The following is a 26887-nucleotide window of genomic DNA, read 5'->3' as shown; positions in this document are numbered from 1 at the left end:
GACAGTTTATAAATGCCTAGAAATAGATCATAAAGAATACCCACAAAAAAATAAAACTGGATAGTGGAGGAAGGGCCAGGCTTTTGAAATCACGGGAACTACTTTATTGATTTCTTTCCAACTTTCTTAATCATTTTAAGTGATTTTTTAAACAGACATTATGAATCAGTTTTAATAATTACCAAAAAAAAAGGTAAAATCAACTCATTAAACAAAAGCACAATGAATATAAAAATAAGGGTTTCCTGCATCGAGGCACATTTCAAATAGCAGCCGGTAGTTCTCAAATCTAAACAAATACATATGTGCTTTACATATATGGAAATTTCTCTTCTATTGTCATAAAATTGCAAAGAAAAACCTTTCCAAAGAAAAATGCTATTTTTTACACCTGTATGCTCGGAAAACCAAGTGAACTGAAAATTTATAAAGAATAATTTAATCTCAATCAACATGCCATGCCTTAGCTTTCCAAAAGAGGGAGATATAACTCCACTACCACATATACATTGATTTGACACTAAATGATATATTCAAACACACAATTTATTGAGTTACTGAAATAAAATAATTTGAAGAAAAACTTTTAATTACGTATTTACTTTAGCCTTATGATTTTAATTGCCTAAAGAGCACAGTTAAATCTATGGGAAATATCATGATCCACAATAACAAAATGGAAACTGTTTCAGCTCTTTTATGGGGCTCTCAGTTGTATAATAAAAATGTGACAGAAGTCTTCCAGTATTTAGATTTTGAAAAGCCACAGATTTAGAGACCATACATATTAAGGTTATGGAAAATGATGGGTTCCAACTATTTGAAAATTAAGATTGTATTATTCACAGTAACTTGAGACAAAATGTTATCCATTGATTGTACTGAATACCAAAAATAAGACTATTAAATGCTGTATCTGGGAGCTTGCTACCGAAAGGAGCATTCACAAAATTTACTTTATAAAATGTATGTCTTTCGGACAATAAAAATGCAGTTTCTAAATTAAGAAAGAAAGAAATTAGCCAATGAGTGAAAAAAAAAAAGTACAAAGGAAAATCAATGTTTAGCTAGAGCATTATAACCAAAAGAAGAAACATCACTGCTGATATCAAATCCCAGATAACACAACCTGGTAAAGGTAACAGCATCACTGTCTGGAAAAGTACCTTCTAAAAATATGTGAGAGTGTTCTAGGCTAAATACACACACATAGATTTAATTCTAAAATGCAAGTAAGCAAAAAACAGTTGAAAACAGGACACCTATTTATAATGGATGCTATTTACCATATTTATTTATTTTATCCATTTTCTATACAATTACAGTTACATAGATACAGATGGTTTGTTTCTCTTAATCAGCACGTGGCTAAATCATCAAGTTCCCACACATTTAAAATACAGTTTGAACTAGTTTATTACTACAGTTTTCCCAACTTCAACATGAAGTCAGTCTATTGCAGTCACTATAATAGGAGATAAACATCTCAGCTTGATTATTGTTTCAGCCACTTAGGATATCACACAAGATACTTAATCAAGCCAACATCTACTTTCTTTTGCTAAAACTAAAAATAATTATAATATCTATGCCTCACAGTACTGTTAAGCAAGGATTAAAACAGAAGAAGCTAGTAAGTGAATAAAGTGCTTAAAATAGTACCTTTAATATACTGAACACTCAAAGTAATATTTTAACAATTCAAAGTAAAATGTTCTATCAACTTAAACTCATAAAAGGAAAACAGAACTCATGGAAGTCTATCTGTAAGTAATGAAATATATTACAAATAAAACACCTCTGCTGATATTTTCCTATTTATACCTTAACTAAGCATAGATAATATATTTTGGGACAAGTATTAGGCAGAATTTTGTAGGCTCAGAAATGAATACCATAGAGAGATACATGATCATAGGCAAGTTGAAATTTCCCTGAAACTCAAGTTTTCTTAAATAAATATAAAAGTAAACAAAGATGACCTCTAGGCTTCCATTTTGTTTGCAAACTCTAAATGTTAATTACAAAATGAAAACAAAATACACATAGATAAACAAAGAATGAACAGGATAACAATAAAATAATAAAAGCAACATGTAATTTCAGTGATTATGGGAAATAAATGTTTAATCACAATATTATTTCAAAAAGGGAGGATCTTTAAGCCATTTTGAAGAAGAAAGTGAATTTGAAAAGGTAGAAATATATAAAATAGGCCATTCTAGGATGTGAATGGAGTAGTACAGATATTTAGAAGTAGAAACAAATGTGCAAAATAACAAAACCTGTTTTGAGAGGGTTACAGAAATTTCCAAATAATAAATTATTTAAGTTGAAGAGAAAATATGAAGTAACAGCAATAATTAATTAATGAAGAAAATGGAAACACCACATTGAGGAGTTTAGGGTCAAATTATTTTTTTAATAAAGATTTATTTATTTATAGAAGCACTGGGTACAATCAGAAGCACGGAGGGTAAGAGAATTCACCAGAGCCAGAGTGGGGAACAGAACAGGCAGACTGATGAAGTACACTGCTGAGGGGAGCAGCGGGCAGCAGGAGAGGTCTGCGAGCCATGTGGGAACCTCACTGGTGGCTGGGGATCAAACCGGTGCTGCAGAGGCTGCGGGCAGCTTCCACAGCCCAGTGCTCTACAGCTGTGCCACCAGGGGAGGTCCTTGGATCAAATTAAATGTGGTACATCTGATGAGTTTCAAGTGTACCAGTGACATTTCTTATGAGAAAATAAGCTCATTCTTTCACTTGTAGACTAGCATTACCTTCTGCAATACTGTGATTTATAAGAAAAACATGCATGATTAATTTAGACAACCAAAACATATTTTTTCCTCACACATTGTTGGTTCATTCACAGCTCCTGATTTATAGGTCCTCAAACCCTTGGAATTTCCCTCAGAATTGAGAATGATCAAGATATTATTTGTTAGGTGAACAAAGTGACTTTTGTTTGCACTTTGGTTAGTTAAATGCCAAGTCCTTATGCAACAAACAATATTAAAATAATGACACATTGTTAGTTCATTTTCAGCTTTTAAGGTATTTTCACAAAGTCATTAGGCATACCATATAAATGATAAATATACTGAGCAAATAAACAGAGGGACCAAGAAAAAAAATCAAATAGCTAGTTACTAATGGATAAATAATAACCCAACATATCTGATTTCTTGCTCACATTATATCTACAAGGCCAGTTGTTGTAAACCTGCCACCCATAAAAATCATTAGCAACTATTTCAAACCACTGAGTCCTCTTTCTCTGTGATGGTGATACAAAGCTACAATCTCTTTAGAATATTACTATTTTCTTATTTAGAGATCTACTGTCTTATTAGAACATAGTCTTCTCACAAGGATCACAATGTCAATGTAGTCCCATTGATTTATATTTACTTTTGTTTCTCTTGCTGCCAGAGAAGAATGCAAAAGTCAGCACTGAAACTGACACAGTGGAATGTTTTGCCTGTTTTCTCCTATACACTTTATGGTTTTGGAACTTGTATCAAAGACTGCAATCCACTTTGAGGTTTTCCAGTTTTGTTTTGTTTTTTTATAAGGTATGAGATGGTGATCTTGTTTCATTCTTTTGCATGGGACTGACCAGTTTTCCCAGCACCATTTATTAAAGAGACTCTCCTTTCTCTAATGTATACACCTGACTCCTTTGTTGTTAGGCAACTGTCCATAGATATGAAGGATTATTTCTGAAATCCTAAATCTATTCCATTGGTCTAGGTACCTGTTCTTATTCCAGCACCATACTATCTTGATTATTGCTGCTTTCTTTGTAGTATAGTTTGAAGTCTAGGAGCATAATACTGCCATTCTTTCTCATTTTGTCAGGATTGCTAATGCTATTTGGGTGTTTTGTAGCTCCATCTGATTTTCAGTAATATTTGTCTTATTTTTTTAAAGAATGTCACTGGATCCTCACGAATCTATATATTAATGTGAGAAGGATTTTAGCGATGTAAATTCTTCCACTTCATGAGCAGGCAATATCTTTCCACTTTGTGTCTTCTTCTGTCTCCTTTAATAATTCATTATAGTTTTCACTGTATAATCCCTTCACTTCCTTTGTTACGTTTAATCCTAGGTATTTAATAATTTTGTTGCAATTGTGAATGAGATTGTTTCCTTGATTTCTTTATCCTTTAATTATTTGCTTGCATACACAAATAGAACCAATTTTTGTAAATTGATTTTGTGTGTGTGTGTGTGTGTGTTTTTTTAAGATTTATTTATTTATACAAGAACCAAGGTACAGGCTAGATGTGCGGGAGGGTGAAAGGATTCACCAGAGACAGAGCAGGGTACAGAACAGGCAGACTGACGAAATACACTGCTGAGGGGGGCAGCGGGCACGACAGGAGAGGTCTGCTACGCCATGTGGAACCCTCACCTGCCGGGATGGAACCAGCGCTGCAGAGGCTGTGGACAGCTACACAGCGCAGCGCTCAACTGCCGGCGCCACCAGGGGATGCCCTGTAAATTGATTTTGTAACTCTACTTATTATTATTATTGTTATTCTTCTCTCCTTGTTACTTCAATCAGTCTCCAGTGTAGTTTTTAGGGTTTTTGATGTATATCATTATGTTGTCCACTTTAGTGACAGTTTTACTTCTTTCCAAATTTGGATTCCTCCTATATCTTTCTCTTATGTAACTGTTCTAGTTGGGACCTCTAATACTATGTTGAATAGTAGCGGTAAAAGTGGACATCCTTGCCTTGTATCAGATCTTAAAAGATTACAGTCTTTCACCATTCGGTATGATGTTGTCTGTGGGTTTTTCATATATGGCCTTTATTATGAAGAGGTTCATCCAACATCCTTGTTTTTTGAGTGTATCATTATAAATCGATGTTAAATCTTATCAAACACTTTCTCAGCATCTATTTATATAATCATATGATTTTTATCTTTCCTTTTGCTGATGTGGTGAATTACACTGATTGATTTTCAAATGCTGAGCCATCCCAGCATCCCTAAAAAAAAATCCCATTTGGTCATGATGTATGATCTGTTTGATATATGGTTTTGAAAGATTTTGCTGAGGATTTTTACAACTCTGTTGATCAGGGAAATTGGTTTGTAATTCTCTTTTTTTTTTTTTTTTAAGATTTATTTATTTATTTATACAAGCACTGGGTACAGCCAGAAGCGCAGGAGGGTGAGAGAATTCACCAGAGCCAGAGTGGGGAGCAGAGCAGGCAGAAGGACCAAAGTACACCGCTGAGGGGAGCAGCGGGCGGCAGGAGAGGTCTGCGTGCCATGTGGGACCCTCCTCTGGTGGCCGGGGAGCAGCTGGGGATCGAACCGGTGCTGCGGAGGCTGTGGACAGCTTCGCAACCCAGCACTCAACCGCTGAGCCACCGGGGAGGCCCGTTTGTAATTCTCTTTTTTACAGACTTTTTGTCAGGTGTGGTATCATAGTGTTGTTGGTCTTATAGAATAAGTTTGGAAGCATTCCCTCTTTCTATAATTTCGGAAGGGTTTGAGGAGGAGTGGTATTATTAGTTCATCTTTAATGGTTTGGTAGAACTCGTTAGTGAACCATCATGGCCCAAGCCCAAGCTTTTTTTTTTTTTTTTTTTTTTGGGTGGAGAGCGGTTTGAGAGGAAAGGAGGAACCTTTGAACCTTTGATTACTATTTCAATTTCCTTGGTTTTGATTGGTCTATTCATGTTTATGGGGGAAAAAATGTTGTTTCAAACTAATTATGCCCAGAAAAGCAGAATTGTCTAATAAGAATAACAATAAGACTTATTTTTAAATATTTGTTTTTTAAAGTTTTCTCTAATTAATATTATTATACCTCAAACTAAGTCTAATTTAAGCCCTCCAAAAGCAAGTAATAATTATTTATAAGCAATACAAAGAACTTAGTCAAAGAAAGTAAATATTTGCGTGGCAGTATATAATTTATGTGTGTGCACTACTCTTTAATAAGGATAAAATCTTAAAGAATACATTGTCTTTACCCACAAGACTAGGAAGTTTGTTTTATCTATATTTTATTATTATAAATTAATTTATATTTTGGCAAATTTCAGTAGAGTGTGTCTAAGCATTTATATAAAATGCAATTTATTTGTCTGTGAGAGGGTAAGTTGAATAGTTGACACATCTCGGGAATTATAAGCAGGAACAGCCAATTTTGTTGTTGTGACTTATTAGAGGTCACTGAATAGAGAGTAAATATTGTGTTCATTGTAATATAAAAGACTCACATGGTTATTGGATGGACAAGAACATTGTGTAGTATGAGAACAGTATCTGAGCATATTCCAGTGCTCACAGTTTAATATATCTCCTATGATATGCTTTTTCACATTGATTAGATCTAATTGATTATTCACATCCAGTCCTTGTATTTGATTGGTCTCAAAACAACCAGTTTTTCTCATTTCCTTTAGCTCCCTTCTTCATTAAGGATTCTCTACCCATCTTCACTGTGGTAGTTTCATTTTGGTCTCATAGTCTCCTTGATCTCTCCCATAACAATTCATTAACATTTCTTTAAAGGCTATACTGGAATTTTATACATAGTTCCAAAATGTAAACTTTCTCCAGTATAAACATAGTTCCACAATGTAAACTTTGAATTATGAAAATGAATTCTGAAGAGCACAAAAAAATTATTTGCATGAATAACTGCTGTGCAAAGGGTAGTTTTCATACAAAACATGTGAATTTTTACTCATCGTTACAAGTGGGCCAATGAATACACCAGTGAAATTTCAGGACAGTGAGCTCTTTTAGGCAGGGAGATAATGCTGACTTACAATCATTGTGCACTGCCCTATTACACAAATTCATAAAATATTTGGAATGTCTGCCCAAAGTGTACAAATTTTAACTATTGAAGAACACACAGGTTTTGAACATGTGCATGATAAAAAAAAAAAAGTTTTAGATTATAGACTTTTTAAGTATCAGACATTGTTGTAAATACTTATGCTCTCCTCACTTCTATAAGGCATGTACTTTATTATTCCTACATTAAAGGAAACAACTGGGCCTCCCTGGTGGCGCAGTTGTTGAGCACTAGGCTGCAAAGCTGCCTGCAGTCTCTGCAGTGCCGGTTCAATCCCCGGCCACCGGCAAGGGTCCCACATGGTGCACAGACCTCTCCTGCCGCGCGACAGCTGCTCCCCTCAGCAGTATATTTCGTCAGTCTGTCTATTCTGCTCCCTGCTCTAGTTCTGGTGAATTCTCTCACCCTCCCGCACTTCTGACTGTACCCAGTGCTTGTATAAATAAATAAATAAATCTTTAAAAAAAGTTAATTTAAAAAAAAAGGAAGTAACTGAAATAACGGAGTGATATGCCAAAGGTCACACCATTAGGTCATTTCCATTACTGGAAATGGTAAATGAACACAGGAGTTCACACCTGTATGCATGACAACTACTCAAGAAAACATGGAAATACATAACCTTTAAAATATGGTAGTATTGTCACTGACATAATGTCAAAGTCATCTAATAGGCAAGTGAACAGAAATAATGTCACATGATATCAAATATATATTAGATACTCAGGTGAGATATGGTACAGTACTGGATAATATTATTGGGCAATAAACTCAAAGGAGATGATTTGTTCTATCAGATGATTTATAAAAGAATAAAAATTTAACTAATAAAATATGTACCTTGACAGAATAACAATCATGTTTCTTATTTACTATGAATATGAAAAATCAAACATTGAAATTTACTTAAATACTAGTTACTGAAAATTTTTGAAACCTATTCATTAGATTTTTGCAAACACAATCTGAGAAATAGCCAAAAGCTTCAAATATGCAACTTGCTCAAAGCCAAAGTCTTTTTATCCAATTCACTATAGTAATTTGCCATGACACTTAGCTATCAAGATGGTAGATGAACTTCAAGCCAGTAAACACTGAACTCAGGACATTGCAACTTCTCTGAGGCTTTCTTTGCCTTTAAGAAATTCTTGCAGGTAATCCTAGTTTAGGCACAGTATGGACTCATATGTCCTAATCTTATATTGAGGAAAAGGGCTGAGGAAAAACTACATGATTTCAAGAGGCTCTACAACTTTGATGTTACATGTTTTACTGGCTAGTGTTACATCATATGGGAAAGTACCCCAGCATACTCTGACTAATAAGAGGAAAAAATCAAGCAAAAAAAAAAAAAAAGTATTGCATACTTTCCCAACCTAAGTTTAAAAATCTTGCTCAAATATACCTTTATTACACTTGGGCCTATAATATTCCTTATTACAACTGAAACAGTTGTATATAACTAATTAAAATAAAGCCATAATTTTTTGTAAGGTCTTTGAGAACCTTTACAAAAAGGAAAAAAAAAAGAGCAAGAAAATTTGAGGATAGGATTGTTTTTTAAGCATCATTAATCATCCATTAACAGTATGCACTACGAAACAGCAGGACTGAAAGTGAGGTCCCTACACCAGCAGTATGGGCATCACCTGCAAGCTCATAAAAATGCAAATGCTCAGGCCCACCCCAGATCTACAAAATCAGAAATCCAGAGTTGTTTGTATTTTTTAGTAAGTTTACAAGGTGATTCTGATACACACTAAATGTTTGAGAACCAATGTTTTAATATATAGTTAAACAGGTTTCTGTGGACATGCATGTGTATGTGTGACTGTGGGGAATGGAGTGTTCATGAAGAAAGACAATGTCTACATCTGATCACAGTAGCGGGTAGCTAAGAGCCATCCAACTTTGTGGGTGATTGATAGGAAAGAGAGGAAGATCACTGAAGCAGAGGAAGTAAAGGAATCAGGAGGCCAGTGTGGTGAAAGGTCTCTTTAGAAGAACACTAAAATCACCAAAATAGCTTATTATTTTTAACATTTGCAAAAGGATATAATTAAGCTTTTAGGCCCTTTTGTCTTCCCCATATTTTATGACTGTACCTCAAAATCTTTTAGAAGAGATAAATTTTGAGAATATAATTCTTATTTTATTATGATTTAGTTTACTAATAATTGCCTTAAAAATGTTTAATCAGGGCCTCCCCGGTGGCGCAGCGGTTGAGCTCAGGGTTGCGAAGCTTCCCGCAGCCTCTGCAGTGCAGGTTTGATCTCTGACTGCTCCACGGCCACCGGAGGAGGGTCAGGCATGGCGCGCAGACCTCTCCTGCCGCCCGCTGCTCCCCTCAGCAGTGTACTTCGGTCCTTCTGCCTGCTCTACTCCCTGCTCTGGCTCTGGTGAATTCTCTCACCCTCCCACGCTTCTGACTGTACCCAGTGCTTATATAAATAAATAAATAAATCTTAAAAAAAAATGTTTAATCACTTTACTGATTTTAAGATTTTAATCACTTTACTGATTTTACTGATTTAAGATTTTACTGATTTTAAGGTTTTCTTCATATCGTGTAAAATATAAAAACATTTATTTCATTGATTATTATAACTTTATCAATACATTCTGACTCACATCCTTTCCTTATCTGATGTTCTTACAGAATTACACAAAAAGGTGAAGTATTAAATCTTTATTAAAAATGCTCACAATCAATACAGAAAATAAATGATTAGAGTCAGTATCTATTTAGATTTATTAAGAAGGAAAGAGAAATAACTCTTTTGGACTGCTAATTTAGAATTTTAAGTATCTCTGTTATATCTCCATCCAGTTGTCCTATGAAAATCTTGTTACAGAAATAGTGGGTTTACATACTCAATTTTACTATTCAAGAAAACCAGATTATAGCCTGACTGCTGTCAGTTGCCGATTCTGCTAGTGCGTATTTACATCCCACATTGCTATATATACATGCAGTGTTTTCATTAAAATCCTAACCTTACTTTATGCAGAAATTGTTGTCAAACTAAAAATAGGATTGAAAGTGAGACTGACATCTTATGATAATTTGGACAACCTTCGAAAAGTGACAAAATTTTAAATCTCACATAATAACACCTAATACATTCCAAATTGCTTTAGGATTTTAGTGTCACTTTGTTAATTTAATATTGGAGTTTACAATGATCTAAAGAATGTCATAATGATGGAATATTATTAATAACACTAGCTATATCTTTGAATGTATATTAATAAAATCAGCTACATGCATCAATCTTTTATTGTAAACAAGAACACCATGCTCTAAGTGATAATGAATAAACTCTTAAGTTTTAATACAATATATTTCTATAGTATACACACAAATGAGGATGCATCACTTACAGCTGATTAAAAATTAAAAATAAGGTAAGCACAAGCTTATTTCCTCTACTTCCTTAAAAAGTTCATTTTAAATGGCTACAGGAAAAGGAAGAAATCAACAGGTTTGTGGAACTTTTTGTTCCGTGTGCTTATCTCTGAAGGTGACCTTTTTGGGAAAATGTATGTTATTTGTTCTCTGAGCTGTGTATGATTAGTTTCTTCATCATACACAGACAAATTAGGAAGGCTGCTGTGGTGCCCAGAAATCATTCGTTAAACAAAGTCAAAATTAATGATAAAATTGAGTTCCCTTTGTGTTTGATTTTCATCTATCTGCACTCAATTATAAACGAGCTATCAAAGAAAGCTACCCATTAGCTGTTAATTCATAATGACTTCAGAAAGCAATCCCTATACTGCCATTGATATCTCACCGACAACCTCCTACTCTCTGCAGGAATTTAGCTGAAAATAAAAGGGAAAACAAATTACATAATCCAGGCTCCTCCTCATCTTGAGCATTGCAAAACTCCAATGCAGTGAAATCAGCTTATTAAATAAAAATAAGCTATAATAAGATTTGATCTATATACTTTTCTTTCAAATAATCCGTTGTATCAGAAATAAAATAGACATAGATATAGTAGCAGTACCTCCCACATTCCTCTATCAGTGTGTCAAAAGTGAATGCAAAGTTAGAGAATATTTTCAAGGAGTAAAATGTCTAAAACACGTATGATGTGTGTTTCACCTGGAGAGAAATAACATTCAATTAAAGCGGGATAAGAGTGACGCTATCCACTAACAGGAGTTTTCTCTCTTCATAGTACTTCTGCAAATGAACAAACATTCTGATCTTTCTCACATCCTGTAACAAATCCATTGAGTAGTCTCCAAACTATCTGGCCCTTAACTATAAAGAAAAAGAATGTTCATTTACATACAGGTGATTTAATGAATTATGGTAACAAATTTGCATCTTGACTTGAAATCATTTTAAGCACTTATTTCCAGATTTATTTATTTTTTATATTTTTACCCTCCACTCCCTCTGCCAAATAAATAAATAAATAAAGACAGCTTAGAATTTTTTAAGGTAATATTCAAAAATAAAATTAAAAAAGACAAATCAGTTGTTGCAACAAAAAATGGGCAGAAGGAGAGAAAGGCTGGCAAGAGAAAAGGGGGAAATGAGATAAATATAAGCATTAGAATCTTTAGGGTAAAGGCAAACTTTTTTCGAATATCATGTTCTCTAAACAGAGATTCACAATGATCCCTGTATTACAAGTAAAAAAGAAAATGCTAAAGACTCATTAAAACAAGTTGTGATTTCCAGGTCAATAGATTTTCATTTGGTCTTTTGGTTCTTTTTACACTGATCTCAATAGGACTCCTCCTATAAAGAAAAATTACATAGGTATAAGATGCCTAAACTCAAAGGATGTAATTTGAAATTACTGTCACACGGCTTTATTAATTTCTTTTACTTTCTATATAATGTGCATAGCCAAAATATTTCCATCAGTGGTAAATGTGGTTACCAGATCACCCCTATCAATTTCAACCATGGAATCAATTAGCATTTACTGAGTAGCTTCTATCAATCAGATATTCCTCGGTCCAGGGACACAAAGGTGACCAAGTTGTTGACCCTGTTCTCAAAATGTTCATAGTGTAAAAATGCATTATCATCAGTGTGAGGGTGGAAGCTCCACAGGAGCTGGAGACAGAGGGATAGTTGATAAGTAGAAAACAGAGCTTGGAATTATGAAAAACCAAAAATAAATGATTCAACAAATACTGGGAGTTTCTGAGACGATTAAAGTGGGGAAATCATTCTATATCAAAGGGATGCTATCTGTGCATTTGCTGAGAGATGTGCTTTACAGATTTGAGAAATTACCAGTAATTCAGTGTGGACAGCATAGCAGATTGTTAGAACCCAAAGCCATTGATTGATGTTCTACCCCCACAATATGATAGTATTAGGAGGTAGCACCTTTGGAAGATAATTAGGATTAATGCAGTCATGTGGTTGAAACCCTCATGATTACAACATTGACCTTATGAGTCAAGAGAGATGTTGATTCCTCTCTTTGCTCTCTGCCACAAGAAAATATAATGAGCATTTGTCAGTCTAAAACTCAGAGGAGAGCCTCTGAGAGAAATATACTGAACTATCATCTTTATCTCCAACTTACAGCTTCAAAAACTGTGAGAAATAAAATTATGTTGTTTTCAAAGCACCCAGTCTGTGGTACTTTGATATAGCAGACCTGAAGTAAGGCAAGGAAAAAGACAAAGAAAGAAAGAGAGGAATCCAATCCAAAGTCAGGACATGGAGGGCTTTGTATGGCAAGTCAAGGAGTGAGGAATTCATTCTAGTGGTTAGTATTGTTCAATTCTTTTTAAAAAGTGAAAGTGTTATTTAGGTATAATTATTCACGGGATCCCAAATATAAAACAACAAAATGATCTGCTTTAGTGAGTGCTAAAGAACTTGAAAACTGACAAGGTCAGCTTCTTTTTTTTTTTTTCCCCCACCCCCAAGGTCAGCTTCTTAACAGACAGTTTTAAAATCCTAGCTATACACATATCAAGGTAGGGGAGGGATAATCAGAAAGGATTAAAAGCAGAATAATGAAGCAGATTTTAAATCTTAGAATGATAGCTCTGGATATAAAAATGGACCAATGCAAAAAAAGGTGAATTATTAAAATCATTTAAAAAAAATATGAAATCCTGCACTAGGGTTAATGGTAGTGGAATTTTCGAGATCAATGGTAAGAGGAAATCCAAGTGACTACCTGGAGAAAACATAAAATACATACAAAGGGATAAGAATCAAATAGTCAGAAATTTTAATCAGCAACATTGAATATAACACAAATCTATGGAAATGTTTTCAACATAGTGAGAGCAAACAACTTTGAATCTAAATTTCTATAATTCTATACTATGATTCAGTACCAGGCTAAAATGTTAATCCTAGACTAACTGTGAATGACATAAGATCTCAAGCCATTGCTGACAGAATGTCCACAGAATGTTCCATAAGAAAAGAAACTGTTAAGAAGTAAGGTGCAAAACAATGATTGATGACAAGTTTGAGTTGGCAGGTTGTACAGAGCAAAAGAATGTATCTTGACATACAGCTTAACTAGAAGTGATCACTCAGAAACTGTAGAATATTAAGTCTCTGCCACAGGCCATGACACAGTAGAACTTGTTTATGAATTTATATGAACTACTTATGTGACAAGGTGCTTCAAATGATTCATAATAGTGAATGAGATTTACACTGTTTATTCATAAGTGCCAAATTTAAATTGTAATCTCCAATTATTTGTATTATTTTATTTTATTTTTTATTATTAAATCAGAGTATGTAATAATAGAAACCAATGAATAGGAAGTAAGGGTATAAAAAAAGCAAATATTCGGGCCTCCCTGGTGGCGCAGCGGTTGAGCGCTGGGTTGCAAAGCTGCCCGCAGCCTCTGCAGCGCTGGTTCGATTCCTGGCTGCTCCCCGGCCACCGGAGGAGGGTCCCACATGGCGCGCAGACCCCTCCTGCCGCCCGCTGCTCCCCTCAGCAGTGTACTTCGGTCCTTCTGCCTGCTCTGCTCTCCGCTCTGGCTCTGGTGAATTCTCTCACCTTCCTGCGCTTCTGACTGTACCCAGTGCTTGTATAAATAAATAAATAAATCTTAAAAAAAAAAAAAAGTACTTTAAAAAAAAAAAAGCAAATATTCATGAAAACAAATCTTCATCATGAAAGAAAAAGAGAGTATTCAAAATCCATTAACAGTAGACTAACTTTTGTTAACTGAAAATAAAATTACTTCAGCACTGCCATAGTCTCTAAAAGAATAAAAATATTTGTGAGAAAAAAAAAAGATAACATGTAAGGGTCAAAGTCCTAAATAACAAGTAAAAAGGGGTTAAAGAATAAACCAGTTATTAATAAAAAACAATTTTGTAAAGTAAGAAATATAGGATTTAAGAAAAAGGTTAAAATAACCTCTGTCAAAATGTAGCAACTGTGTTACACCACATGCTTTCAGAGTACAATTTACTAAATTAGACTCCCTAATTCATTCAGTCTCCTTATACACCTGACCTATTTATTTATTAGCCAATATAAAGTCAAACTGACTAGTCTTCAACAGATGATATGTTAATTCCTGTTCAATCTTGCTTGACTTTATACTATTTTATTTCTTAATGAACCTTGGCAACCTATTTATTTAAATCTACATCTTCAAGAAGATAATGTGCCTCTTCCCATAATTATTCCCCAACTATTTTACCTAAGATTTTTATTCTTCTCTATCTTACCAATTCCCCCAAAATCTATCTCTAATCCTTTCCTCTCTCACATCTTCTCTCTTAGGTTCCTTCTTGGTTCCATTTATATTTACCCAAAACTAAAGAGCACTAATTCACTCCCTAATAAGAACAGAAACACACATGTATTCCATTTATTCCTGCTTTTTTGTTACAGATTTCTGAAAAAATGTAAGTTTCTTTTTCTACTCCCATACCAACCACAGACTGCTCAAGCAACTCATTTGTTTACTGGGAGATTTTTTTTTAAGTAAATAAAAAATTCAAAGTGCAGCCATTTTATCTTTTATATATTTTATTTCTTCACATATATCTGGGGAGGATAGTGCAATGCTTCATGTACATAAAACATAAAATAAATGTGTTAACAAAGACATTAAGAAAAAGCTAATTCAATAAAGAAATTAATGTGGGATAGGTCAAAATAGGAGGAAATACTCCCATTCGCTATTTCACCTACTCTCTAGGCTACACCATAAGCTGGCAAATAAACCACTTTGGGAATTTATTCATTTTGTGTGTGTGTGTGTTTCCTATCAACATTCTGGATAGCTTCAGAAAAGAAAGAAAAATGAATCAATTAACAAACCTTCATTCTCAGCTACAGAGGAAGACCACTTCCTAATATGTTATTTAGGTTCATTAACATTCATATTGTATTTTGCAAACACAAAGAATTATAATCTCTGTGGTAAGGGAAAGTGCATCTAATTTCTAACAATGCTTTCTCCCACAAATTAAATGTTTCAGGGTCTTAAAGGTTGATTAAGTTGAACCAGGTAACAAATGAAGTGAGTAAAGAATTTTCTGTGGTTCACAGAGAAGAAAATCTTTATCACATATAATAATATGTAAAGACATCACAAGCAAGAAATAATCAGTTTGAACAAAATCTTATAATCACGGCATACTACAAGACTATAATGACCCAATGGAGGCCCCAGAATTTTAAAGTATTCTTCTATTCAGTAGATGTACTTATTTCCTTTAAAGAAGTATTTAGATGAATGAATTAAAAATGACAAAACTACCAAAATCCTGCTCAAATAAATAACAGCAAAATAATGCTAAATATAATAACAGAGGATAGAAAGGAGGCAAGAGATCAGAAATTTCAACAAAGTTTTGGAAAATAGAAAACAGTTGAAAGGGGCTAAACAGACAGGTGAAAATTACACTCTGATATTGCAGAGAAAGAATCTGAAAAGAGCTGCTCAATTTGCTTTCTAGAACTCCTAGGAAACTCAGCATGTAGAGGTGACTATGGCTATGGAAGAGGTAAAATATAGCTTTAAACAGAGGGCTGTAGGTTCTGGATCTAAGCCCTTTCCCTGACCCTTACAGATAAATATGTATCCCTTAAATGCCACCTCCCAGATCTCCAACCCAAGAGCAGAGCTTCATTCTCTGAAAAATCAATGAACTGGAAGGCTCCAGGCCCGGAGACAGTAAGCACATCAGATGAAAAAGGTAAAGAAAATGTTTCAAACTAGGGGAATTAAAAGGTGGGATCCTCATCCACTTTCCCAGCCCTTATATGAGGACACCGATACCCAAGTAAAAAAGTCCTTCATTTCATATCCCTTCCACCTCCCCCTTGTAGGACACTGGAAATTCATCTCTGGAACAAAAATAAATGATCCCAGTTAAAAACCCTTACTTATTACCACCCATATAAAGGCCCACTTATTTTCTGACTATCCAAAATGAAGTTCATGAGATTCAAGCCCTGTTAAAATGATGGCCAACTTGAGAAAAATGGTAATAAAATCTAGAAGATCTAGATGTCAAGTATAAGAAATTTCTGAAAGTGTGATCATAAAATATGGAGAGAAGAAAATGATAAAGAAATAACATAAGAAAATATTTCAGAAATAAAGGATAAAGTGATTTTCAGATTAACCTTTTAAGCAAATATTTAGGTAACTATTGTTCCACATGCTATATATACCCTAGTCAGGGACTTCTCACTGGCATCCTTCTGCTTAGCAATCTTATTCCAGCTCTCAAAAATTAGTCCTCTTAAGGATCTCTTACACTTTTTTTTTTTAATGATTTATTTTATTTTTATACAAGAGCTGGGGTACAGGCTAGATGCGCAGGAGGGTGAGAAGATTCACCGGAGACAGAGCAGGGAACAGAACAGGCAGATTGAAGAAATACACTGCTGAGGGGAGCAGTGGGAGAGACAGGAGAGGTCTGCTTCGCCATGTGCAAATCTCACTGGCTGGCCAGGATCGAACCCATGCTGTAGAGGCTGCAGACAGCTTCACAGTGCAGCGCTCAACCGCCTGCACCACCAGGGAGGTCCAAGGATCTCTTACACTTTAAAGCTCAATCTTTCCACAAATTATTTATATCCTTCCTATTCTCAGAAAAGATCACTTCAATACTGTTTCACAGCACCCTGAAAAGTGAGTATAATATTCTCCATACCAAAAAACAAAAACAAAAACAAAAACTGAAACAAATAAGGTATAAAATGATCTGTTAAAACAGGGACAAGGCGCAAGTTTTACCTTCTCTATATCACCCTTTCCCTGTTTTCTCTGTGAACCCTTAACCTGACCACAAGAATAGTGTAATGGTTAAGATCATAAACTCTGCCATCACTCAAGCCTGAACTGAAGTCCAGGTCTGAACATCTACCTAGCCCCTCTAAATCTCAGTGTACTCATTGATGAAAAGAAAATACCTTGTCTTAACAGTTGTGCCGCAAAGATTAAAGTAAATACGAATGTAATCTCTAATTGTATAAAGTGTCTTCATTAGGTGTAAGATAGTTTGTTTTATATTACCTAATTTGTCTTCTTTAATAATTTTTAACAGCATTAAATGGAATGATAAATGAGAAAAATAAGGAATCAGAAGAAAACAAATTCTTCATAGGGTGCCTCCAACCCACCAGACCTTTGACTTTTCCCTCACCTTGAGCTCTGAGCTTCATTTTAGCAATTAGAACAGGCCCTCTTCTCACCCAGCTCTAGGAGGCTACCTTACATGGACAATATATTCCCCAGGATTCTGGATTCTCACTGGATTTGAGTGATGTAGAGCCCCAGTAAGATGGCAGAGACAGCAAAAGAGTGAAAGATCAGCATATCTGATTGTTTCTCCAGGTTTTTCTCTGAAAGGTTACCATGAACTAACTGTGTCTCTCATAAGATCCCAGTACTTCTCTCAAGGTGGCAGTGTGTGTCGCTCATGTTCTGACCCTCTTTTGCATTCTGGAGTAAATTCCTTGCATGCTGCACTTTGAAAACAATCTTTTAGAGCAAAAGGAAACAACTATTAACATTGCCCTGTCTTGAGTATATCATTTCGTTCCTGTTGGGACTGTAATCAATATGCACACTCTTAATCATGCAGTACTCTTAGGTTAAAATACCCTTGCACCTCTCTGTCTCTCTGGTGAACATCTAAACGTGTTATCAGGCATGCTTGAATGGTACTATCCCTCTGTTATTTCCCCTGTTACCATAATAGGATGAATAAATTCTTCACTAATGGTCTGTTGCAGTAATATTTTATTTTAAAACACCCCACACACACATATGACAATTTAGTGCGTGCATCAACAGATCAAGGACAGCGCCTGACATACATCAGATAATTGTGTTAAATTTCTATGAAACAACCTGAGAAATTTATAAAATGCAATAGTGTCATAAAAGGTATATAATTTAAAAGAGAACAAAAAATTACCTTTGCATTAATTAGTTTGGGTTTGTATCCAAAAGAAAATGTATTAAAGATGTAAGTAATACCTGTTTCATTATTTCAGGAACATCTTTACAGTTTGGAATGTTTAATTCACAATATCATTTTTTTTTTTGTTTTTAGCAGAAATCACTTAATAACATTTGAAAAAAGACATTTACATGACCATATAAACAGTCAGGTATCTTCTTCCAAAGCATTTGACTAAAAAGGCCAGGTGTTTTGCTGAGAAAACAAAGCTATTATTTTGATGATAGGTAATAGTTCTTTTATGTTAATGGTTATCAGATAATTCATAAGAGAAAAATCCTCAAGAAGTTATAAAGGTCAATTCCTTGTGGACTGAAATAAATTTTCAAGTTCAATTTAAAACAAGATTTTTAATTACCATGATAGACTACCTAGGGACAACTTCAGATTGAAAGGCCAAAAACCTCAAGTCAGTTGATTTTTCATATAGAATTTAAACCTTCCCCCAAAGAAAATCTGACATGCCATTTCCCACAAGTGAAAAACTAATTATATCACCATATTAACATTATAATAGCATCTAAATATTTCCTCAACTTTTGAAACATCTAAGCACTATAAATAATATTTTGGACCTAAATTTCAAGGTAATTATCTTCAATTGAAATTTTCAGAAAATAATAGTGAAGAAAGATTATGCAATAGTTGTCTTGATACTTGTTAAATATTTAATTTGCTATTAAACAGACTTTTAAAGGCAAGTAAAAATGTAAAGTCACATTTTTTTACTATTGATTGATTTCATATCATCCAGATAATTTTTTTTAAAAGTATAGTACATAGCACAGTAGAGAAATTCCCCTAGTCCAATAGACTTGTGGTAACAAAATACCAAGACTGTATGCTAACAAACAACAGAAATATATTCTTAATGGGTCTAGATGGGGGAGTCTGAGACAGAAGTGCCAGCATACTTAGGTGAGGGTCCTCTTCTAGGTTACAGACTTCTTGTTATAGCTTTATATGGGGTCAGGGACTAGTAAAATCACCATGGAATGGCTTTTACTAAGGATGCTAAACACATTTAGAAGTTCCACCCTTATGACTTAAGCACCTGCCAAAGCCCTACCAACTAATACCATCACATCAGGACTGCCTCAAAAAAGGGGAGGTGGAAGGGCACAAACATTCATACCACAGCAAAAACTATAGAAGATTTGGAATCAGATGGGTGAGTAAATGCCCACAATTATTTCCAATATATATCACTAAGCATTCATTCCTAGCAATCAATTATTTTCCCCATGTATATATGAAAAGTAATCAAAGTTAATTCATTCACCATTTAATGAAATAAAGTTGGTAAGGTATCAGAGCTCACAGAAATTTCTGATTTAATGAGGCTGAAAAAAATTTTAAATATAGCAAATTTAGTTTTCTTTTAAAAGAGGTCAAAGATCTAAATCAATAATGAAATAATAATAGTGAATTCAACAATCAAAGTGTTGCCTTGCCTCGGTTTCCAGACATCAGACCTTATAAATCCAGAAAGGAATCAAGCTAGTTGGCTTATTCCTTCAAAGATTGGACCTAAAAGCACATTAACATTCAATAAATATTTCTTGAGTGCCTACTCTGTGCCAGGCAGTGTTCTAAGAATTAAGAATATACAATATTAGCAAACAAAATAGCAAATGCTCCTATGCTCTTCTAAAGCTTATACTGATTTGAAAAGGGGATTATTCATATGAAATTTAAATCCTTCTTATTGTATACTGTAGCTACTTTTTCTCCTTTTCAATACAGATTAAAAAGAACCTTGGCTGCCATTCCATGTTAAAAAGTCTTTTTATTTCAGACAACATTTTCTCTGGTAACTATATTATTTGTGGCACTATTTCGGCAATTTTCAGATACAGTTATAATTTCATGATTTGTAAAAGAAAACAAAAACCTGCAAAACATATGATGTATTTTGATTTTAAATATACTTTAAGTCTTAGAAACAAATAACAAATGCCAATACAAATAATTATTCAGTCACAGGATTTATCATGAAAAACACTATGAATGCTATTCCATGTCTAAGGAAGGATAGAGACACAGGGAGGTGGAAATATTATATAATTATAGGAGCATGAGCTAAAATTAAGTAAACATTAGATAATTTAGACAGCTTCTTATATAATTAAGTGCCTTAAATCTATAACTCATTCCTCAAACCTCCCCTAAGGATTTAAGAGAGTCCTGAAGGTCAATCAAAGGACAAGGCATGAGAAGGATGCTCTGTCTGCTTGTGATAGGCAGTTCCCCAGTGAATCCGGGTAATCCTACCATAGGAAAATAACTGAATAAGAGTCCCCATGACAACGATCAGAAAAGGCAAGAACCAGAGAAAACATGTCTCCAAAATGAGTAAGTCTCCAACATACATACAATCAACCACCCACATTCATTCATGCTACTCATCACAGAATGAATTTTATCAAGATTTTTACAGGTAAATATTCTCTCTGCATTTGCTGACTTGAATTAAATTTCCATTCAAGTACAGATTAGAAAGATTTTCTCTATCAAATATTCTGTTTTCCGAGCTTAACATTTACAATTAATCAAATGCTTCTTATATAAAGTTTCCAAAGTTAATATATGTAATAATACAACTGACAAGTTCAGTAACTCACCAACCCAACAAGGCTAAGAGATTCCAATCTGCCCAAGTCCTCTCCTAAGTATCCTTCCCATTTTAGACTGTTTCTCCTACAATTATCATGCATCAGTTTACATTTTAATATTCTGAATCATACTTTGCAAACAGGATAAAAAAATTATAGGTTCATATAAAAACAGAAGGAAAGAAAGTACCTTTAATTTGGATCCATGTGGTATTAATGGAGATTTATTCTGCTTTGGTGGGATAATCAGCTCCCATTTCCCATAATCCAGCTTTTTATAAGGATATGAAAATGGATTCCAATCATCTAAAAAATAGATGATATAGTTAATAATAGCAAGATAAGGACTAACGTTTAATGACTTTCAAGCAAAAAAAAAAAAATGCTACCTATTTATATAGAATCATACTATTCCTAAGATTTGAATCAAAATATTTCCTAGCCACTAAGAAAATTCAGGTTTTTAATATATGTTTAAAAAAGTATTTGAAAGTTTGTCTTTCGTATCATAAAAATTAAAAATTACAACATTTTCAATTGTACATCCAACTCTAATACTTCTATCAATAAAAAGAATGTAAAAGAAAATTAATCCTTTTTAAAAAACAACCATGGATAAAAAGAGATAGTTCGGAAAAGTAGAAATGCATTCCAGTTGATTAGTTAAGAGACATGTTATGATAGAAAAAATGATGACAAATAATTAAAATCATATTACATTTACCCAAATTCACAAGTGTGTGACAGAACTGAGAAAAAAAATCTAAAAAGATTTCTCAAGTAAAAAAAGGTGGAAGTTATAAACTACAGGGGGCAAAGAAAAGCAGCTTGCTGATTCTGGAAGAAAGCCAAAATGAACAAACAGACACCCATGTACACATGGAAATTTAATATATAGGAGAAAAGGCATTAAAGTCAGTGAGTAAAGGACATGCTGTTTAATAAGTGGTGCTGGGACAACTGATATCTTTATGGAAAAAATAAATGAAATGGATCTGTACCTAACCACATGCCCAGGAATCATTTGAACACAGATCAATGTTTCTTTCTTTTTGAATTTTTAATGTGGTAACACTGATTCACAACAATGTTGTAATCATATGACTCAGATATACAGGATCACACTTCTTCAGACGTATGTCATCACAGCATACCTATCATCAACATACCAATAGTCCTTCGCAATTAAATACATTAGGCAAAACTGTCAAATGCTTAGAAGAAAATGTAAGGAAATATATTATAATCTTGGATTTAAACACTGTTTATTAAACAAGATACAAAAAGTCCCTGCAAAACTTTAAGGAAAAGCCTAAGATATTTGGCTACTAAAATTATAAACTCACTTTCGTAAACAGATGGATAGACAGAATGACAAGAGAAACTACTTACTAGGAGAATACATTTGTAATGATTATACCAAGAAAAAGAAAGTACCCAGAATGCATGAAGCACATCTATAAGTGAAAGGGAAAAAAAAAAAGAAAGAAAGAAAGAAAGAAAAATGATGGACAAAGATATTCAGGAGAGGACAAATAGATATCCAATAAAACCTATATAATGGTGCTCAAGCTTATTCATAATTAAGGAATAATGGTATACCTTTCATGCCCTTTAGGTTAGCAAAAATTAAAAGTTTGAAAAAATCGAGTAGCTAACTTGGCTATCAATTGGTAAAGCAATTTGTTATAGTATAGTAAAATTAAAGATATATTAACTTCTGGGCCCAACAAATCTACTTGCAGGTAACAAAGAAATTCTCAAAAATATGCAGAAGAAAGCATCCACAAATGTTCATTAAAAAATTGTTTGCAGGGCCTCCCCGGTGGTGCAGCGGTTGAGTGCTGGGTTGCGAAGCTGCCCGCAGCCTCTGCAGCGCCGGTTTGATCCCCGGCCTCTGGACGAGGGTCCCACATGGCGCACAGACCTCTCCTGCTGCCCACTGCGCCCTCAGCAGTGTACTTCGGTCATTCTGCCTGCTCTGCTCCCTGCTCTGGCTCTGGTGAATTCTCTCACCGTCCCGTGCTTCTGACTGTACCCAGTGCTTGTATAAATAAATAAATAGATAGATAGATTAAAAAAAAACCAAAAAGGAGAATTAAAAAAAAATTGTTTGCAAATGCAAAAAAAATGACAGCTATCAAAATTTAAAAATCAGTCACAAAATGGGTAAATACAGTGTGATATGATGAAACAAGTGTATTAAATGAATGGATTAGAGGATATATCAATTATATATAAATAGCCAAAACATAAAAGTTAATTTTCAAGAGGAAGAAAATTACTGTTTGTAATCAAGTTATAGAAATATGCAAAGTAATATTATATAACAGTTATGGATACATATGTATAAAGTAAAAATATTTTAAAAAGAGAGAATCAAATCTAAACATCAAATTCTATGGTGATTTCCAATGAATAGAGGAAAAGAACACCGAAGCTGGAAAAATATCTACAATATAGGTGGTATACACAGAGATGCTTATTATGTTTTCCCTATTTTTTTAAGTCAGCCCTGTGATGCTATATGAACTGGAGTACTGTCACATTATTTCTGAAAGTAAAAGATAATAAAATCACCAGGAAGCTGGTTTGATGCCATGACTTCATCCTTTATACACCATTTTATTTTTTACCCTATCAGCTCTAAGCCTCTTTACCCTCAGTCTTAATATTGGAGGCAGAGTGGGGATAATAAACAATATTTAAATAAAGGTCCTGAACATTTCCCTACCTCCCATCATGAAGACTATCTGAACATGTCTAAAGGTATTTTATCTTCAGGAGTAGCCCAACAAGCTCTATGCTATCACATTTTTCTGACTCTAAAAGCCCAACTACATCTCACTTACATATGCATAACATTCCTTTAACCAAAGTAAAGAATGTCAAATGGAGGGAAGAGGAGTTGTTTGAAATAGAAATCGATAAGTACTACAACACTTTAAACATTCACCAGATTTTTTTTAGGCTAGTAACTTAACACAATTAATAAACTTAAGACAAGCAGCAAATCTTTGCCTGGCTAGTTAGATCTGAAAATAAAGGGTACAGTTCATTAGTTCATTCATTAATTTCATTAAATATGTGCTCAGTGCTTAATCTAGGCCTAGATCAGTGCCAAACTCAAAATCACTGTTCAGGCTGGCAACTTATCTCATGAAGAAAAGGTCATAATGAGTAGTAAAATGCAGGATAACCCAGGACACACTAAAAATTCAACTAAAAAATATTTTTTTAGTCTGAAAGTAAAATTTCATTGCATGGGAAATTTCCATATGCAGATTTCTTTAAGAGCTGTTTCTGAATATTGGTTTTCAGCCTGTAGTCACTTGAGTTTTAAGATCTACTTAAACAAGTACTGTATTAATATTTGTATGAAGAAAATACTTCTTAATGAATCACATTTTCCTCTTATAATATCTTAAAGGTCTAAATATCCTAAAGCACATTGCTTATTTGTAATTCTGCATAATGATTTTTTTTCTTTCATCTATAGTAGTTTCGTTTTCTTAGACCCCTCCTCCTTATGTTGAAACTCAGGTGTCGACATTCACAGCAGGTGCATTTTATTTGTCAAACTCCAACCTTCAAGATAAGACTTAGAACATCTTCACATATGCCTCAAAAAATAGAAAAAAAAAAACAACTCCATCAAACACCAATGTAAAATATAAAATATACTAAAGACTTCATATGGGAGAGAAAGGAAGATTTACAATGCATACATGCATTTAACAACTTCAAAAAAAATTTTTTTTTGTATTGGTTGATTCTCTCCCCACATAAATTTCTCCTTGGTTTTAGAAAGACATTAGACGTGGAATTCTATTTTTTTTTTTAATATTGAGTATCACTGGTTTACAACATTGCTTGTGATTTAGAAGTATAGGATCTCTCCCTTTGGTGTTGTTACTATGCCACACTCACCATAAAAAAACACCATAGTCCTCAGCCATAGTACATTATGTTTGTTCTCTCCCGATTTGTTCTCTTCCTCCCCCTCAGTTTTATTTTACCTGACCGTTTGTTTTGTTTCTCTCTAGCTCACTTACATGTGACTGTGACACCATACAGACATGTCTGTCCTTCTGAGATTTCACTTTGCATAGCCCCTCCAATCTCATCAATGTTGCAAATGGCAAGATTTGTCTTTTTTTTAATCACAGCTAAGTAATATTTCATTGTGTATATATAACACATCTTCTCATCCACTCCCCTGTTTTGGGGGACTGAGGTTGTTTCCATAGCTTGACTACTATAAATATAAATTTATATAAATATAAATTTATATAAATATAAATTTCTCTTAAGTCATGGAATCACCAGTTTTTCAACTCTTTTTTTTTTTTTTAAAGATTTATTTATTTATTTATTTATACAAGCACTGGGTACAGTCAGAAATGCGGGAGAGTGAGAGAATTCACCAGAGCCAGAGCTGGGAGCAGAGCAGGCAAAAGGACCGAAGCACACCTCTGAGGGGAGCAGCGGGCAGCAGGAGAGGTCTGCGCGCCATACGGGACCCTCCTCCGGTGGCCTGGACTCCCCTCCGGTGGCCGGGGAGCAGCAGCGGATCAAGCCGGTGCCGCAGAGGATGCCGGCAACTTTGCAACCCAGTGCTCAACTGCTCCGCACCTGGGGAGGCCCAGTTTTTCAACTCTTGATTCTTACTCCAGTCATTTTTCAGCCTTGAATGTCCTCACTCTTCTTCCTTGATTAACTAATGCTGCTTCTTTCCATTTCAAAACATAGACAGACACCAACCAAAATACCAAATTCTACTATTTCATAAAGTTTCTCACTAAAGTGGGTTTTTCCAAAATAGCTAAGAAGATGTCCTTTTCTCCATAGGGCACACAAATGTAAGTCACAGAAACAGAACAATCAAAAAAAATCATAAGATTTGGAGACCTGTTCTCAAAAACTTAACATTAATGCTTACTTAAGAAGAAAGAACTATCTTTAGCAATATCTGACTACAGAAATCAATTGTGGAAGGGGACAATTAAAAATAAATTAATATTAAATGTGTAATGTTAGATTAAAAATAAATTAAATGTAAATTATTTTGTTTTTAAATGGAATTGGATTTAGACAAAGACAGAAGGCAAAATAATAAAATTTAAAAGACAAATTTGGGTGAAATTAATGTCTTGAGAAATAAGTCAATACACATTATTCCTAAATATAATTGAAAATAATGGTTCCAAGCCAAATCAGAATATATATGAAGAGCACAACTGTAGAACCAGATTATTGAAACATTTTCATGTTAATCCTGAATGATCTACAGCCTGAATATACAAGACACAATTGATTTTCATTGATTACTTAATGCAAATAGTTTGCATCCTTATGTAGGCCTCAGGATAGGACCAAATGATCCCAATATCACCTGGCACGATTATTTCTTTCTCTATTAAGCACAGATCTACACATTCAGATAGACCCGCAGTTCTAACTCACATCTGAATTACCTTGGTTTGTTAAAACAGATTGCTGTGTCCTACCCTCAGAGTTTTTGGTTCAGAGGATCTGAAGTGTAGTCTAATTATCTGCATCACAAGTTCCCACTGATGCTGATGCTACTGGCCTAAGGACCATATTTTAGAAACAACTGGCTGATTCAAGCTGTGTGTTCAGATAATCTCTACTCATAGTTTTATGTGTGATTTTCTAGAAAAAATTAGATTTATGGACTACCAAGTAAATGTTCTAAATCACAGACCAAGGAAATTCTGAAATGGAAACCTTCACTAATAATCCTTCAAGGCAAATATTGCTCAAATAAAATGTAGGATTTAAGATTTGGGACTCACAGAGGATAAAGCCCAGAAAGATGGCCAGTGAAATAAAGATTATAGACAGATCTGAGATATTAAGGAATTTGAATGAGAAAAGGCAAATAATAACAATTTTAACATAACTGTACTATGACTCAATATATGGTTACCAGTGTCTACAGAT

At 34.2% G+C, this 26887-nt stretch overlaps 1 protein-coding gene across 2 annotated transcripts in view; it reads right to left on the bottom strand.

Annotated features, from left to right (window-relative positions):
- The window catches only part of GBE1 (1,4-alpha-glucan branching enzyme 1), a 255028-nt gene that overhangs the window by 157847 nt on the left and 70294 nt on the right, over positions 1–26887 (bottom strand). For both annotated transcript variants that reach the window (XM_037525699.2, XM_054700702.1), the window contains exon 3: positions 21111–21226. In XM_037525699.2, coding sequence (XP_037381596.1) covers positions 21111–21226 — 116 coding nt within the window. The remainder of the gene's footprint in view (positions 1–21110; positions 21227–26887) is intronic.

This window comes from Talpa occidentalis, unplaced genomic scaffold (assembly GCF_014898055.3).
Source record: "Talpa occidentalis isolate TD23 unplaced genomic scaffold, MPIMG_talOcc4v2.1 talOcc4.4, whole genome shotgun sequence".
NCBI lineage: Eukaryota > Metazoa > Chordata > Mammalia > Eulipotyphla > Talpidae > Talpa > Talpa occidentalis.
The sequence above is the reverse complement of the archived record's forward strand: the minus strand, read 5'-3'. Positions and strand labels throughout refer to the sequence as shown.